Raw genomic sequence first — 19,227 nt, 5'->3', positions numbered from 1 at the left:
AGCGCTAGATCTGCCCAATCTAGGCACACAGCATGTATTCATATTAATTAAGTTGTGTTTTCATTGCTGGGACATATTTGGGTTGGAGATTTACCTCAACAATGGAGTACATGGGGGGTTCCTAGAGGGTGGTACTCCCACAGAGCATAGGTGTTCCACAAGGCTTCCCCATAGCTCTTCCTTGTATCTCTCTATCTACATTCCTTATAAAATCAGGGTCTTTGAATTCTGCAAGTTGCTGGAGCAGGGTAGCCAGTTTGTGAGTTGAACTAGGTCTTCTGACTGGCACCTGAAACTGTGGCAGGAAAGTCTTGGGGGCTAAACCTTGCCCGATTCTATTTACTGTAAGATACAATTACTATCATCTTACAGTCAGTAGTCTGTAGTCCATAGTACCTGACCAGGAGGCCCCAGCTGCTGTTGCTGCAGAACTGCTTGCTTAATTGCTGATAGGAAAAGTGACCCATACATGTTGAGCCATGGAGGTCTATGTGATGCATGTGAGAGTTCAGGAGAATGGTCTGGTTTTAATTTGTTTTTGTTGATTATGCAGAAATAGATTTGTTGAACTGACCCTTTCCATGCCATCTTTTCCTCACCCCCTGCTCCCTGCTGTACCTCCCCACCTCCAACAGTTCTCTTTGCCTCTGTCACATGTTCTGCTTACCCCTCCCACTTCCTTAAAAGCCATCCCCACCCCTTTTGGGGTCCCCTCTTGTACTGGCTATTCCTATGTCAACTTGATACAAGCTAGAGCTAACAGAGAGGAGGGAGCTTTTAACTGAGAAAAATGCCTCCATAAGACCAGACTGTAGACAGGCATGTAGGTAATAGTATTAATTAGTAATCAATGGGGGAACACCCAATCCACTATGGGTGGTACTATCCCTAGACTGGATTCTATAAGAAAGCAGTCTGAGTAAGCCATGAGGAGCAAGGCAGTGAGCAGCCCTCCACCCCCACCCCAAGGCCTCCTTATCAGCTCCTGCCTCTAGATTCCTGCCCTGTTTGAGTTCCTGCCCTCACTGCTTTCGATAATGAATTGTTATAGGGAAACGTGAGTGAAATGAATCCTTCCATAAGGTGATGGTGGTCAAGGTATTTCATCTCAGCAATAGTAACCCTAACTAAGACACTTCACTAGTTTCATGATCTTTACCTATGCTTATATCCACATATACATACTTGTAAAATTAGGGAGCTAGAATATTAAATGTATATGGGAGTGAGGACACTGCATTGGTTTTTCTAGTTTGTGCTTCCCCACTTAATAATTTTCAGATCCATTTTCCATTAAATTTTATAATTTCATTTTTCTTTATGGCTAAATAAAATTCCATTGTGTGTATATATATAATGTTTTCATTATTCATTCTTTGATGGACATACACTATTTTCATGTTTTTGTGAATACCGTGTCAATCAACAAGAATATACGAGTTTCTCTGTAGTATGATTAGAGAGCTTTGGGTACATGTCCAAATCAATGCAACCCCTGTTAAAATTCTAATAACATTCTTTATAGAACTATAAAAACCAATTCTTTAATTTGCTAAAGACCACAAATAGCCAAAGCAATTCTAAGCAGAAAGAACACTGCTGGAAGCATTACAGTATTTGACCTCAAATTATACTACACAGCCATAGTGGCAAAGACACCATGATACAGGCACACAAATAGGCATGTGGATCAGTGAAACACAACAAAGGGTCTAGAAATCATCTCATATAGTTATGGCTACCTGTTTGATAAATGCATCAAAAAGATGCACCAAAAAGTTAATTAAAAATAGTGCTTGTAAAACTGGGTATCCACCTGCAGAAGAATGAAGTTAGATCCATACCTCTCATTTGAACTAAAATCAATTCAACATGGACTAGAGAGACCTGTAACTTAAAACCTGATATTTTGTAACTACTAAAAGAAAACAAAAGGCTTGTTTTCTATTCCGTCATCTCAGTAGAATAATACAGTGCTTCTGTTGTATTTCAGATTCCCCGCCCCTGATGAGCTACAGATAGTGACTCCTCTTCATTCACCAGTAGTGTCCCTTGTATGGAGCCACTGGTTTGCTTATTCACCAAGCAGGAAGGCATGGGGTTATAAACAGACTATAGTAATTATGGCCCAAATTGTTACAACATTCATGTACAATGTTTTGAATGACTATGCGTTTTTTAATTTTTCTGGGGGGGGGGGGAGACAGTACTTAGAAGAAAGATTTTTTAGGACTTACACAATAAACGGAGCTTTAATTTCATGAAAGCTGCCTTGGAGTTTCTTGCTGTTCTCTGGGGCAGTGGCAGTGGCAGTGGCAGTAGCAGTGGCAGTGCCACTCCCCACATCCTCACCATTGTTTGCTGATCCATTTTATGATACTCTTCGGTCTGTTCTAACAATTCTATGTCTGTAGCATCTTGACTTAATATACTAGTCCAGAAGTTGCTCCCACTGGCTGGACCCCAGGAGCTGTGCAAATAGGAGCTTCTCAGTTGCTGTGACAGTAACTCACGTCCACTCCCAGCACTGCCCCTGTGCCACTGCTCTGCCCTGGTCCTGGCCTCACCTAGAGGCCAGGTCACCCCTCTGCAATTCTACCCATTCTTAGGAAGGATCCAAATAAGGGTAAACAAGGCATCTCTGGAAGGCTGTTAACAGAAAGGACCTCTCCTAATAGGTTAGTTAAGTCGAGGTGACAAGGAGGTAAAAGGTCATCATCTGTCTTGCTTTGCCTCACCTCCCAGTCTATCCTATTTTAAATACTCCCAGCTATTACACTTCCTGTCTTCATATTTATGGAGAGCGTTTTTTATTTAAAGTGTTATTGTTGGCCTGTGAGAAAGCTCAGTGGGCAAAGGCGATTGCCATGTAAGCCTGCCCACCAGAGTGCCAGCCCCAGAGCTTGTACAAAGCTTCTGAGAGTCTTATTCTCCCCTTCCGAGTGAGTACTGGGGTTGAACTCAATGTTGTGAGAGTCTGTTCTCCCATTCCACCATGTGGGTTGAACTCATGGTGTCTGGCTTTACAGCAAGTGCCTTCACCTGCTGAGACATCTCACTGGCTTACTGGAAAGCTTTCCCAAGACATCTGTCCTTAATTCAGACTACTCAGGTCCAGACACATGGAATTAGTGTTTGCTTGGCTTTTAAGTCCTCATATGACACTAATGGATAGCCAGGATTGAGAATAACTAAGTCCTGAAAGAAAAATGTCCTGTTTCAGAGGCTAAGTCTAGCAAAATTTCCACCTGTCAAACTATGAACTATTTCTTTTTGTTTTCATGTCTATGTGTTTCCAATATCTAGAGTGATCATTAATGACAGTATAGAACCAGTATAGAAAGTGTGCTGCTGTTCTCTCCTGGCGCGTGTGTGTGTGTGTGTGTGTGTGTGTGTGTGTGTGTGTGTGTGTGTACGCACATGCGCATGTGTGTGTAAGTTTGAGTATATGTGTGCCTTGGAGGCCAGAAGAGGGAGTCCTATTCCCTGGAGGTGGGGTTGTCTGTGGTTGGAAATCACTTGGTCTGGATGCTGGGACTCAGACTCAGGTCCTCTGTAAGAGCAGTAAGCTCCGAAGCTGCCTTAACCACCAAGCCATCTCTAGAGCTGCTAAAAATACACTTAAATAAATAAATAAAAAGCTGGCTAAGTATATTATTAATTGTTATTTTTAGAATAATGTAGCTCAGAGATTATGTTATATGTAGACTACAATTACTCATGCTGCAGACAATGAATGAAAGGTCCTTTCCAGGTCCTGCCTAAGAACTGTTACAAATATATTGGGAGTTGAACACTGAGTTCCTTCCTCTCTTCTATGGCGTACAAGTAGAGCTGTCTTGGGTGAAACATTCATTCCTATTTGGTAGTGAAGATATCAATTTCAGACCTGGAGCTGACACAGTGGGGTTGATGGAAGCCTGTCAAAGTTCTCTCACACTGGCAGGGCTTTGCATGGTTCTCTCAGTCTGTGGTGTCTAAGGACCTGGGCTTGGCATGTAGTAACACTCAATAAATAAATGAATGTCTAGACAGGCTATAATAGTGTGGCATATAGAAAGTGAAACACAGCATTCCAAGCAAGTGCCAATTTCTGTCATTTACCTTTAGGAAATTAAAATATTGAATGGTGGTGAATCAAGTTTAAAAGGATTTATGTGTACCGTTCTGTCTACTCTGCTAGAAAAAACCGAGTTGTAAGCCATTTTTGCCAGAAGTCTTGGCCAAGGGAGGTTATGGCGTCATCCTGATGCCATGGCGCTAGTTAGAGTTGGCAAGTGTTAGGTTCTAGGCTCAAAGCTTTTTGCAGAGACATTCCAGATGTTGGCCTTTCTGGGAGAAGTAACTTGGAAAAGCTTTGCAGAGTGGAGGAACTTGGCTGCCCATCCAGAAACGGGAAAGGTCCGGTGAGCTGTGCTGACTGGCTGAAGAGAAGTGTGCTCCATGATTCTTGCTACAGGCTTGAGCCAGTGGATTTATGTTGGTTCCTGGGGATTACTTTCTAGAAATTAGACTGCCCCAGAAAATACAGTACCTTGTTGGTTAAGAAGAGTTGATTCCTGTGTATAGGATGGAAATCAGACCATACCCCTGCTCTGTGGCTTAATTTTGGTCAATTTGACACAAGCTAGAGTCACCTGGGATGAAGGAACGTCAATTGAAAAATTGCCTCCACCAGGTTGGCTTGTGGGCAGATCTGTAGATCTTTTTTCATAACTAGTGATCAACATGGGAGGGCTCAGCCCAATGTGGATGGTGCCATCTCTGGGCAGGTGGTCTTGGGTTGTATAAAAGATGACTGAGCAGCCATGGATAACCAGTAAGCAGCGGTTATCCACAGTCTCTGCTCTAGTGCCTGACTCCAGGTCCCTTGAGTTCCTGCTCTGACTTCCCTGTGTGATGGAATTTGATCTGGGTAAGACGAAATAAACCCTTTCCTTCCTAAGTGCTTTTCATCAAGGTGTTTATCATAGCAATATAAAGCAAACTAGACCACTCACTAAGGACCTTCCTAGCTTCAAGAGCCTTTTCTTCGTTTGGGGGTAAATCACATGTCTTTGGTGTGTATAAGAGAGCAAACTCTAGGCTGATTACTTGAACTTAGGAAAACTTGGTGCTCCTTCCACCTGTTTTGGTTTCCTTGGTGAGGATTGTCATGTGTTTCTTGAGTGTACAGGATTTGTAGGCTTTCTGTTTATAATTGCTACCCTGCTTTCAAGATGGACTAGGAGGATTTAGTTTATTCCTATGGACAGCTTAGGGACAAAATAATGAAGCCTCATGCTGGAGAGGGTAAAAGGAGCTGGGGTAGGATGGGTGAGCCTGCAGATGCATAGAGCTTTCTCAAACCCTGCGAATAACTGTCAGACACAGTTAAAGTGCCAGGACTTGACATGTGGCTTGGTAGAATGCATGCCTTGCATGCACAAAGCTCAACCTTGAGATACATAGAAAGTCTGAGGCCAACCTGAACCAAGAAAAACAAAAAGCCATTTGCTAGTTCTGTTCCTCCGAGACAGGCTCTTTATTTTGGGATTTTGTTTATTTGGAGATGAACTGCGACAACACTAAAATTCTAAGAATACCTGATTGTTATTAAGCCCACAATTGTATTGTCATAGCTATTTGGAAATTGATAACTGAATACCTAGAGAGTTCTTAACATTATGAAGAACAAAAAGTATCTCATACATATAACTTATCTATTTGGGCTACTTTGCAGCACAAGGGCATATAAGAGGCTCCATTTCAATTTCACATCAACTTTCTGGTTTTACTATAAAAATTGCCACAGCTTAGTGGGTTTGGACAATATAGCACTGCCCTCTTGCAGGATGGAAGTACTAATGTCAATCAGGTGTCAGGGAAGATTTGCTCACCTTTTAGAAGTTTCAGAAGTGCCTTTCTAGCTTGTTAGAGTTCCTTCATCTCTGGGCTTGAGGTTCTTTCCATCATCAAGTTCAAATTTCAGACTTTTAACCATTTAGGCATTCTCTTTTTCTTCCTGGCTTTCATGGTTTTGTCTCATTTCTTCTCTAACTACTTTGCTGCCTGTTCCCCTTATTTGTGTTATTTTGAGACAGGATCTCATAACCTTAAAGTAGTTTCAAATTTACTTTTAACCTCTAGATCTTCTGCCTCCACCTCTCCAATACTGAGATTACAGGCATGGCCTGACTTGTTCTTTATAAGGACTCTTGTGATAGTAGTAAGCCACCAGAGACTCCAGGAGACTCTCCCCATCTTAAGATGTATAGCTTAATTATATACATTAAGTCCTCTTATCCAATTAGGCATTGTTCCTCCATTCTAAGGATTAAAACATAGATGTTTTGAAGACCTGTTATTTAGCCTACTGTATATCTGCCTATCTTAGAGATACATTATACATCTGAAATCATCAGGAGGGCAAATCTTCCTTTGAGCATCTGGAAGGGTTTTATTGTTGTTGTTGTTGTCATTGTTGTTGGTTTTAATCGCTGTAATGGTATAGCTCTTTATGTATTTGTTCCAGTGTCATTCTCTGAGAAGCTCAAACACTTAGACTCAATCTGAAGGAACTGAGGATGGAAATCACAAGAAAAATTTGAACAAGCCACTTAAAATTAAAGTCAAAGAAAGGTATTGTTGTGTATTGTTGCTCAGTGTGTTGGCATCTGTGGACTGGTGCTGGGGTGCCATGTTTGCTTAAGTTAGACTCTGGATGCTCCTTCTTATGAACACAGAGATACTACTATAAGTTTCCTGGGGATTGCAATAGATATGGACATATGTCAGCTATCTTGATCCTATAGACTATAAGAAATTCTCTTGAGGCATTTGGCAACAGTTTCTTTTTGTATCTTCTGAAACTAATCTCAGAAGACATCCATATTCCATCCAACTCTTTGTTGTTGTTGCTGTGGTGTTTATTTATTTATTTATTTAGAGACAGGGGCTCACTATGTAGCTCTGGCTGTCCTGGAACTCACTGTATAGACCAGGCTGGCCTCAAAACTCACAGAGATCCAGCTGCCTTTGACTCCCAAGTGCTGGGATTAGCACTGTGTCTGGTTTCTGTATAACCCTTACGTTTCTTTCTCAGTTACTTTCTCATTGCTGTGACTGAATATCTGACTGAAAGCAAGCATAAGAGGCGGGGTTTGTTTTGGTTTACAATTTTGGGATTTCAGTCTGTCCTGGCAGTGAATACTTACTGACTGGCATTGCTTGTTTGAGAATAGTGGGAGCATACAATAGGGCATTCTCCAGGTACATCATCCAACATTATTCTCTTGGAAGTGGGGCTGGGCTGTATCCTTCAAAGCCTGCTTCCAGTACCCACTTCTGTCAGCCATGACTGCCTCAAAGCAGCGCTACATGATGGAGACCAAGGGTCTGAGGCTGGTTTTGAGCTCTCTATGTCATTCATGCTGGCCTTGAGCCCTGAACATTCTGCCTCCATCTACTAAATCCTAGGGTTACAGATGTAATGCCATGTCCAGCCTGAGCACCTTTCACCTAAATGGATATGCCATAACCTATTTAGCTGTTTGTTGATGGGCAGTTAGACTGTTTCTACTGTGTGGCTTCGATTAAGAAATGGACTGGGAATATTTGTGTGTAGATTTTTTTTTGTTTGGAATATAGGTAAATTCCTAGAAAGTGTCTAGACTATAAGGAAGATTTTTATAAGAAATTGTCAAAATTTTCAAGAGATAATGAGCTATTTTCCATAATTAATGACAATGTATTATTCTGATGCTTAATGATTTTCTTAGAACCTGGCATTGTCAGCCTTTTTGTTTAGCCATTCTGGTATTGTACAGTTATTATGATACTTTCATTTTCATTTTAACTTTTTGGTGCGCATGTGCTTGTTTGGATGCAATAGGTATGTTGTCTTTTGTGCAATGTCTATTTCAATGTCTGACCCTTTTAATTTGTGGAATGGAGGTATAAAAAATTACTTTTCAAAAAAAAAAAAAAAGGAAATGCATAATTCGGGGAAATCTGTTAATCTAAGAAGCAAGAGTGAAAACCAGCCAGCCAGGTAGCCCAGTTAGATGCTTCTAACTGGCTATCTGCTTTTCCTGGGATTGTCCAGTTTCCCACTGCAGGGCATGTATCATGCCTGGGCAGGCTTTTACAAGGTAGAGGGACAATACAAACCATTTGTAGGGAGACGATGCTGATAATTTTTAACTATGAGCACAGGTGGAAGGAAGTATTGGTGACTAATGATCTATGGAAAGTCGCATAGTTCTGTATCAGGAACAAAGGCAGCATATGAGTGGGGCCTAGCACACCCCACTTGATATGCTGTATCTTGCCTGTGATGGGAGGAGTCAGGGTTATGTGGAATGTTCTCACCTGGTGTTAGAACTGAAGAGCTTAAAGAAATTACCACTGATTGTTGGACTCAATTATCTTGCTTCATTCAGACTTTCCTGACCAAATACAGTTGTGCCTGGAAAAACTAAGATGCTGAGTTTTGTAGTCAGTTATTCATACATTACTATAAAATAGTGTGGGACATCCTTTCTACAGAATATGCTTTGTTGTAGAGAGTACAGTGGTAAGGAAATTCTGGGTACCACAGTAAGAGGCTACTTTCAAAGGATGGCACTTTCAAAGGCTTGAGAGAATTGCGACCAAAGAATGAAATTCATCTTAGCAGAGCTGGTTGCTAGGCAGAACAGAATGTGCACAGTTGTGTAGAACATGCACTTTTAAGAGCCAAGGTCATTACTCTTTTCCTTTACTCAGTGGGAAGGTTGGGCCTTGATAGGTCTGCTTTTGGTTTCACACTTCATATATCCCGTTTGTTCCTGAAATATTTATACAGAGTCCTTGTATCAGTCATATTCTGTCCGCTGTTCTGGTCCCTGTTGCTCTTATATGACATAAACACACTCATTTTTTGTCTTCCATTGCCCCAGAGAACCTAGATGGAGATGCTTATAGATAATATTACTATTTAGTTTTCATGTCTTCTTTAAAAATAACTCATGACATATTACAGCTTTTTTCTTCTTAATGTTTAGTAAATGCCCTCAGCAGGATCAGTTCTATCTAAAGAATATAAAAGACAAATGTCTTGCCAATAAGGGACATTCATATTAATAAATGTGAAATAAATATGCTTATGCGTGTATGTATATTTTTCTTGGAAGGTGATGAATTGTTTTGTTTGGATGAAACAAAATAATTGGATCAATGTACAGGCATCATTCCTTCTGCTGCTGTTTTGGAAACAGCAGCGTCTCAACCCACAGTTGTCACAATCACATAACCTTGGCAGGCTCAGTATCTCAGTTAAGGCCAAGTGAAGCCATTTTTGTTGAAATCGGTCTCAGTTGGATAGACTTAACTAGAGATCATGAACCATATTGAGCTCTGTTGTCTATGGCTTGAGCAATTTGGCGCTTATGGTGTTTAGGTCCTTCAGCAAGCTCTTCTTTGATCCTGTTTGTGTTGGGCTCGGAACAGACATGTCGCAGCCTCAATGGAGCATGCAGGCAGATGAGGAGGTACCAGTCTTAGACTGATACTTGTGCCAATCGGGGCTTAACTACAGGCACATTTTATGGTTCCAAAATGATACAATTGAGCTGTTACCTCATTTTGGGGAGTGGCATAAAGGATGAGAAAGAGGTGTTGAGGGTGCGATTTGGTCGAGGTGTCAGCAAACATAGTTGAGTCATGGAACTAAAGGTAGGTGGCCAGCATGGCTGGAATCCAGAAAATGGCAACAAGATGTTAGACCGGGACAGATCCCGCAGGTCCTGATTGTATCCATTCAGTGAGTTAGTTAAAGCATAACAAATAGCTCCTGTGTGTTTGATATGATATTCCTATTCTGACTGACCTTTAGACATATCATGAAAGACTGGCTGATATTATTTAAGAGCAAAAGAAGCTACAAGAGGATTTTAGGCAGGGGTATGGTACAAGCTTGCACCCATGGTACATTTGTAATGATCATTCCAGCTACCATAAGAAGTATTTGAGAGATGAGAGTGGTGCAGTTGCATGAGCAGCACCTTGTCATCTACAGGATGACAGAGTGGACACCGTGGGTCATCGTGGGTGATCCAGGAGCTTGTGTCTCATTTTTGCCAATAGTGATGGCTCTGGAGTTATATGGTAATGCATCTTTATGCTGATTGTTTAAAGGGATAGCTAGTTTTAAAGAAGTTCCAGCAGGTCCACTTTGGAGTTGTCAGAGGAGCCTACAATAGAGAATGCAGTATGTGGTCAGCTAATTTAGAAGGTGCTTCTATTAATAAACAGAGACAACAGGGAGGGTCAAGATTTCACTACTGCCCCCCCCCTTTATTTTCAAAGTTTTACCCCTGGCCACAACCAGAAAGCTAAGAGATTAAGAAGGCCATGTATGAATAACTAGGAAGCTACTAGGAAGCAAATGCTAAGACCTCTGTCATAGTCCTGAGCAGGTTCTTCAAGAATAGGCCTGGTGATGCCTGATTTTGCTTTATGACTGGCTGGTATAATCAGTGCCATGTCTGGTGGCTTGCTGTACAAGTAGAGTTTAGCATCATCGTTGCCCACTTTGGGAAGACCTTCCAGAAGGATGCTGCACTGCATCATTGGAGGCCATTCACAGAGCCCGGGACAGAACTGAACTAGGATCACACGTGATGTTGGTGGATATTTACCAAGCACTGAATCACAGCAGTATGTGTTTGGATATTCCCAGAGCCCTTGATGCTTCTTAAGTCAATTAGAGCTAATGATATTTAGCTTCCAGAACTCTTGGGGATTAGGCTAAATCTGATAATATCTAGGAGAGGAGTAAGATCCCTGGCACAAGTTTAGCTTTTAGTAAATGAGGCATCGTCCAAAGAACTACAGTGTGCCACCACACAGCTTAGTCATAGAATGAGTAGAGAAGGATCACATCGCTTACTGTTCCATAGTTTGGTGGCCTAGGTAGATGTAGTCTTGTACTGGTCATATGGAACTTATATATGCCCTGGAAAAATTCCTGGAATTTGTGTGTATGCTATTTCAGTTCTTTTTGTTGTTTTTGTTTGTTTGTTTGTTTGAAAGAAAAATAGGTATATTTTTATATTTTTAGTATATAAAGAGACATATAAGAGTCAAATTTGTGCTGTCTTTATTTTCACATGTGTGAAGCCATCCACTGGAGGTTGACCACACTCTTAAAGAAATTGACTTGCCTGCCTATGAAAGCCTTCAGCGACCAGGAACTCCTCAGCAAGAGGTGTAGCTTGGGAGTGCCTTTTCCCTTCAGGAGGAATGCTGACTGCCTAGATCTTGGGCAGCTCTTGTGTAGGCAACAATAGCTACTCTGAGTCCACCTGTCCTTTCTATCCTCTGACTCTGGGAATTTCCTCTACCCATCTGGGTGATAGTCCCTGATCTTTGGGAGAGTTGGATAGGATTTAGCCTTCGTATTTGCAGCTTTGCATTCCAGACACACATTCTCAGGACTTGAACCAGTTGTGAGTTTCTGCACTTGCCCCTGTTAACTTCTCAAAGACACTTCTTTAATTTTTAATGAGGGTTTTTAATCATAAAAAAGCTATGTGCATAAACAATGAAAGGAAGGTCTCCTTGGGTTTTTTGAATTTTATTTTTAAAAGTATTTTTACAATGATATACTAAACAACTATAATTCTTCCTTTTTCCTCTTTGCAACAATTGGGCCATATAATAGGGTGTGTGCTTCTCTTTATTTTTAACTCACTATATCTTGGGGTTGAAACTACTTTTACTTATGTATGATTAATGACCTTTTGATGGCAGCTGGGTGTTTTGAATATTTACAGAGTTTGCTCTGACATCTGTTTATAGGTGACGATCTGCAAAATGCACCTTTAGAAAGAGACAGATGGTGTCCAAGGTTAAGATGCAGTTTAGTCTCTTCAAACGTCATCTCACCTTATACTTGCATAACCACCTTCACTGCCTACATACCTACATCAGTGTGTCATCACTTCATTTGGTGTTTTCCAGTGAAGGCTGGAGAGAGAAGAGCTAATGATAGTGTAGGCCAAAGTAACCCTGACAAGGGAAAAGGGGTGAAAGATGAATTAGAAGAGATGAGAGAAGGGAAGCTAATAAGCTTCCAACAATGACTATCTGCCAAGCAGTGACTTGACCAGATACCTCATATTCTAATGTCCGTTTTGCCATATCAACCTGTAAATATTCATTTTTTAAAACTTTGTGTGTGTGTGTGTGTGTGTGTGTGTCTGTGTGTGTGTGTCTGTGTGTCTGTGTGCCACAATAGATGTGGAATGTCAGCAGACAACCCTTGTTGAGGCAGGTTCTCTTATAAACGGCGGTGTATGCCAAGCTATTATATAGAGATTTTATTGTCTCTGCAACTGATCTAACTATAGAGGCACTGGAAATTACTGATGTGTATTATAGCATTGGTCATTATATGAGATCTTGGGATTTGAACTCAGGTCCTCATGCTTGCCTGAGAAGTACTTTCCCCACTGAACTGATTTCCTTAGTTCCACCCATGCTATCTTATTCCTTGTGTACTTTGAAGACTAATGTCTGCCTATTCTACTTCCTATGAACTTCTCAGTTTCCCACAGAGAAAAACAACACAGAAAAACCTAAAAGATTTAATGAAAGTCCAAAATCAACTTATGTTAACGCAGAAGATCCTACTTACCCTCTACATACTGGTTTAGATTGGATTTGAATTTTCTCAGGATGAATTTCATACACAGTTTGAGCTTAATAATTGGTTCAAATCCAGCCATTTTCTATAACAAAGAGTTTCTTTGTAGAGACATTGTGATAGTAAACACATTGACATTCTCACCACTGGCAAAGATTCTTTGCTTTTGTTTTTGTATCTCATATAGCCCAGGTTCTCCTTAAATTCATCCTGTAACCTAGGCTGACTTGAACTCCTGATTTTCATGCCTCCACTATGCCTGCTTATGGTCAGTTCTTCAAGGTTTCTCCCCAGGGTACACGTGTTCTTTGCTTCAAACTGCTGTAGCTACTCAAGGAGATCAACACTAAGCTATGTGTAATAAAGGATTTTAGATTTTTTGTTTAGGTAATTATGCAGCCACACCTAAAGTTCTAATCCTAAAGCTTCAGCATATTAACACCTTTCAGGATATCCTCCTGGGCAGGCTCAGCAGTGGGGCTGCAAATTATGGCCTCTTCCTGCTCTTGCTTCCATCTCAGGAGCACTGAGATGGAGGACTCATTGGGACTCCCTTGGTTTTACACTCACTTATTTTTTGAGGGATTTTTGTAAATCAGGATGTTTTCCATTTGAATAAAAAATAATGTGAGGCTTCAGGCTTAATGATACTGCAACATCACAAAGTCCCACAAGGAGACAATGTCTAAATGACACAAAATATGTAATGAGAGTGTAACAAGGAAACGGACCTTAGAAAACACCCTTTTATAATGAAAAAAAAAATTAACCTGGACCAATAACATTTTAATTAAGAAAGTCAAAGGTCTACATTGTACCAGCTTGACAACATCACCACAATGGTCATTCCTGTAGTGTAGAGCCACCAGTGTCTAGAGAATTAGACATTTATTGTATTTGCCTGAAGCAAGGAAAAGTGTCACTGTTAAAGAATGGAATATGAGCACTGCAGTGGTCTTAGAAATTAACTAGCTCAAAATCCAATTTTACCGAAAAGGAAACGCAGGCTCAAGAGTACCTGTTGTTCAGCTGGGGTACCAGCTGAAATAAGATACTAGACACAAGCCCTGCCTGTGTGGTTGGGTTCAGTTCTCATTGGGTGATCCATTGTGTGTGTGTGTGTGTGTGTGTGTGTGTGTGTGTGTAAACACATGGAGACAGGTATATAAATAGGTCAGAAATGACCTCCCTCAGTTGTTCTCCACTCTAAATTTATTTATTATTACTGTTTTATGTGTGATTGTATGTAGGGGATAAGGGGTGTGTGAGTATCATAGTGGGGTGGGGAATACCAGAGGATAACTTTATTGACTTGTTTCTTTTCTTTTTTTCCACTTTTATGGGTTCTAGGGATCAAATCCCAGTAATTGAGCTTGCAAAGCCAAGTGCCTTTGGTGGCCATCTTGTCTATAGATCTCTACCTTATTTTAAAACAGGATCTCTCAGTGAACCTGGGACTCACTGATCAGCTGAACTAGTTGGCTAGCTGGCCAGCAAATCTCAAAGATTCTGGTGTCTTCTCTGCATTCCTCTTCTTTGGCAGTGGGGTTCTACACACTGGCATCTCTAACTTGTCTTTTTTTTTTTTTTTGCTGGGAATCCAGACTTCAGTCTTTATGTTCTGTATCAAGCACTATACCAACCCCCACTACAAGAGTACAGTGGTTGAACATTTTGTCCATTTGTTTTCAAAGTAGGCAAGGCATCTTTACAGACATACTGGTTTTTAACAAGAAAGAATAAAAACGAGGAAACCAAATCATGTTAAAAGAAAAGGATGTAAGGTAAAGTAGATAAAGTCATTTATCCCCGGAAACTAAGCTCAAAGATTGTTCTGGAGGCACCACTCCACTTCAGGGCTGTGCCTACTGTCTCTTGATCTAAGTAGCGCTGCTATCTCTGTGAATGATCAACTGTTTTAGACATGTTTCAAATTAATAGTATAAATAACCTGTCGGCGTCCTTCATTGTCCAGTTCTCACGGCAAACAGAATGCGATGTGTTTTTATAACTAGCGAGCTATTTGACTTCTTCCTTCTTTCCCACATTTGGATATAGATTGATATAGCATTACTTAAAATGCTGCATATAAATTAAACATTAAACAGGCGATATGGAGAATCTAACTGCCCCAATAGAATCGTTAGCTCTGCAGTCACCGCCTCAAGGACACTCATATTTCATATCGGATGTCCTTCTTTTGAAAAGTGACCACCAAGGTTCAAGTGACATTTAAGTATATCAGGCAGCTGCATAATTTATGGGCCATTTTGTTTTGTGTTCTCATTTTAACAACAACAAAAAACCTTGGAAATTAACATATTTACTTTGGTCTTCTTCCCACCTTGCCCCACAGATCGGTGCGCTGAAGGACTACTATCACTTCTACCATAGTAGGACCATTAAAAGGTCTGTTCTCTCGAGCAGAGGAACCCACAGTTTCATTTCAATGGAACCAAAGGTAAGAACACCCAGTTGGATGGGGACCAAGAAGCAATGCTTCTGCATTTTTCATTGGCAATAACACTAGGAGCCAGTGACCGAGTATGAGGCTCCTATTTCTACCTCTGTCACAGTATCCTTGGGTTCAGTATCTCTCTGCCCTAAGGCCACACCACTCACCGGCTTGATTTTTTTTTTTTTTTAATATTTGTCACATTTTATTTTTTTCCAATCAGGGTTTTATTTTTTTCATTTTTTATTATTATTATTTTCTTTATTTACATTTCAAATGCTATCCCGAAAGTTCCCTAGCCCCCCCCCGCACCCCTGGTCCCCTACCCACCCACTCCCACTACTTGGCCCTGGCCTTCCCCTGTGCTGGGTCATATAAAGTTTGCAAGACCAAGGGGCCTCTCTTCCCAATGATGACCGATTAGGCCGTCTTCTGCTACATATGAAGCTAGAGACACAAGCTCAGTGGGTACTTGTTAGTTCATATTGTTGTTGCACCTACAGGGTTGCAGCCCCCTTCAGCTCCTTGGGTACTTTCTCTAGCTCCTCCATTGGGGGCCCTGTGTTCCATCCAATAGCTGACTGTGAGCATCCACTTCTGTGTTTGCCAGGCACTGGCATAGCCTCACAAGAGGCCTCTATATCAGGATCCCTTCAGCAGAATCTTGCTGGCATGTGCAATAGTATCTGGGTTTGGTGGCTGATGATGGGATGGATTCCCAGATGGGGTAGTCTCTGGGTAGTTCATCCTTTCATCTTAACTCTAAATTTTGTCTCTGTACCTATATCCTTTCATGGGTATTTTGTTCCTTATTCTAAGGAGGAATGAAGTATCCACACGATGGTCATCCTTCTTGGTTTTCTTGTGTTTTGCAAAATGTATCTTGGGTATTCTAAGTTTCTGGGTTAATATCCACTTATCAGTGAGTGCATATCTAGTGACTTCTTTTGTGATTGGGTTACCTCACTAAGGATGATATCCTCCAGATGCATCCATTTGACCGGCTTGATTTTTACTGACATGCCATAGTCATCCCACGTGTGGAGCATCTCAGGTGTAGCTATAGGTATAAGCTTTTATGCATAATTGAGAGGGGCCACAGCTTGAGAAGAGATCAGTTGAGCATGTCTAATGGGAGAAGAATATGCCATCTCTATGCATGCAGCTTCAGGTACTGTGAGATCCATAGGTGATTTTTTCCCCCCTAGTACTCTTAAGACACTATTGACTTACATTTATACTTGCTATTTTTCTTAGAATTGATAGTCTACAACCAAGCCAAGTCCGGGACAGAAAGCATGCTTGCACCCACAGGAACAAAAGCCAGCTCCTACTCTTGGAGACTCATCCATTTTCTTCTTATAACTGGTCCTTTTGGGGTGTGAAGCAGTGCACACTTGGAAGACCATACAAGGAAGTAATGACCAGCATTGAGTCTCCCATGTGATAACCTGAAGTGGCTTTGGCATAAGATATGGGAAACTAAGAAGAATTAAGGGACAAAGTAAGAGATGATAACTATGACACTGACATCAAGTTAAGCAGCCATCCTTATTAGTTACATTGAAGGAAGAAACTGACCTTCATAAAATCAGTTCTCCAAGATGTGCTGAGTAATGAAGAAGCAGAGGTGGCCATGCCAGCATATCTTACATCCTCTTTGGGTCTATTATGGTACATAATTCAGTAATTATGCTATTTTGCCTCTTCCCCTCCATGTGACTTTGGTTTGCCATGGAACTCATTTTCAAATAAATCAATAAACAATTTCCTTCCAGCCAGCATAGCAGCCTCAGATAGAGTCTCTTGGAAAACTATATTCCTTGTTAAAGAGGATCTTAGATGGATTCATGTGCAATTCAGTGTATGGTTTGGAGTCTGGCCTTCTGTTATGGGCCATGGTTTAGTTCGTGTCTTAGTTAGGGTTTCCATTGCTGTGAAAAGACACCATAACCATAGCAACTCTTATAAAGGAAATCCTTATCTGTGGCTGGCTTACAGATCGGAGGTTTAATACATTATCCTCATGGCAGAAAGCATGGCAGCATGCATGTAGATATACTGCTGGAGAGGTAGTTCAGAGCTCTACATCCAGATAGGCTGGCATGGGAGCAAGAAGAGAGCGAATGTTTTGAAATCACAAAGCCCACCCCAGTGATATACTTCCCTCCACAAGGCCACATGTACTCCAACAAAGCCACATATCTGAATAGTGCCACTCCTTGTAAGCCTATGGGGACTGCTTTCATTAAGCCACCACACTCTGTTTAAATTTGCCTTGGAATATTTCCTTGGGATATTATGGCACAATGTTCATGACTGTGAAATTATATTTCAGTAGTTAGAGAAAGTACACTTCTTTCAGCCTCCCCCCACCCCCCACCCCACGAGCGTTCTGTGTGACAGAGAGACATCCCGTAATATGTTTACTTCAGTGGCCTGCAGATGATGTGTGTGTATTTATTTGTATTTAGAGTAATTCTTCTGGAGCGGTAATCAGTTGAGACAGTTTGATTTTGCTATGCTTTTAAAGCAGTCACATTTCTTTCATCTGTTGAGCAACAATCTTGAACTTTGGCAATTAGTGTGACTTCTGTTTAAAACGTCATGTGCAAAGTCCATGTGAATTTGAAAAGTTGGCTTGTCAATTAGGAACGGAATGTGTTGAGACTTTGTTTACCTGAGAATTTACTACATAAGGAGCTAGTTCCATACTTAATTATCTTAGGCATCTTGGTTTTCTTTTTTTCTTATCTCTATGCATGAAATAGTGTGTGTATGATCCAATAGATACCTTGGATCCAGGGACATCCAGTACCTGAACACCAGCCCTTCTCAAAGACTCCAGGGGTGCAAGGCCAGTTAGTACACTCAGTGGCTCCTGGGTCAGCCTGCCTCCTCAATAAAAGGGATGCCAAAAAGTAGGGCTATGCCTTAATCTCCAGCCTTTCAGGTCAGCCTATGACTGTCACTCAGACTAACACAGAAATGAGTTTCTGCCCCCCCTTTTGTATTTGCTGTATTCCACTGATTCACTGGATATTTCTTGAGCCCCTAGTGTCTCCAACCCCATGTCAGGCTCTGGTGTATCTCTTGGTTCTCCCTGAGCAGCTCACAGGGACCCCCAGGGTAGGATGATGCTTCTCAGAGTTGGGGTTTGGGGGAAAAGGAGATAGAAGGTGCTTTCTTCCACAAGCTCCCTCTCTACTAGCTTAGGCTCAACTAGCATTTTTTCTTTTCAAACTTAAGAAGACAAACAAAACTCACTCTATTTAGAATGAAGCTATAAAAGTCGTTTTCTGGATTCCCCAAGCTGTCCAGTGTCCTTCTCGTCTTAATCTGTGCACACACAAACAGTCACTCACATGCACATGGATATTTCCTGAACATTCAGAAGAGAGCTACAAATATATACCTTCAATTCGAACTCCTATAAATCCTAAGAATCAGGGATGAAGGTCGGAGTAGACTCCTTTGCATCTGTGGGATTGGACTATGTGAAATGGCTTTATGGAGGACATCAGTGATGTTAACTTCATGTTACTTTTAACTACCACCTTCTCAAGAAAGGGGAAACGCCAGGTTGGTTGAGGGGGTGCACACTCCAAACAGTCTCGCCTTTGTTTGCCCTACTAAATTGTATGGCTTCTTCTGAGATTACTTGGAGGGTTCCAAAGAAGGAAAGACCAAAGGAGCAACATTGTGAGAATAACCCTCTTGATTCTAAGAAGGTTGTGTGGTCAACTGGGGCACATGAACATCGAGAGCAAGAATAGCTTTGACTCCTACACAGTAACATGGCTTTGTGATTATCATTTTAAATGACAGGGAATCACAGACTTTTGAGATGACAGCACTGGTATAATAACAACATAGCCTGGCAGGAAGCATTGGCACATTTTAAAGCAGTGGGACAATACGTTTTTCCATTCTCTCTCTCTCTCTCTCTCTCTCTCTCTCTCTCTCTCTCTCTCTGTTATGCACACATGTAAAAGCATGCTTAGCTCTGCTTGTGCATGTAGAAGTCAAAGGTCATGTCTTCTTACTTTTTTTTTTTTTTTTTTTGAGACAGGGTTTCTCTGTGTAGCCCTGGCTGTCCTGG

At 41.2% G+C, this 19,227-nt stretch overlaps 1 protein-coding gene across 4 annotated transcripts in view; it reads left to right on the top strand.

Annotated features, from left to right (window-relative positions):
* Positions 1 to 19,227, top strand: part of Pcsk5 (proprotein convertase subtilisin/kexin type 5) — a 405,046-nt gene that overhangs the window by 30,133 nt on the left and 355,686 nt on the right. For all 4 annotated transcript variants that reach the window (XM_029535426.1, XM_029535430.1, XM_029535432.1 and 1 more), the window contains exon 2: positions 15,027 to 15,131. In XM_029535426.1, coding sequence (XP_029391286.1) covers positions 15,027 to 15,131 — 105 coding nt within the window. The remainder of the gene's footprint in view (positions 1 to 15,026; positions 15,132 to 19,227) is intronic.

Source organism: Mus pahari, chromosome 1 (genome assembly GCF_900095145.1).
Source record: "Mus pahari chromosome 1, PAHARI_EIJ_v1.1, whole genome shotgun sequence".
NCBI lineage: Eukaryota > Metazoa > Chordata > Mammalia > Rodentia > Muridae > Mus > Mus pahari.
The sequence above is the reverse complement of the archived record's forward strand: the minus strand, read 5'-3'. Positions and strand labels throughout refer to the sequence as shown.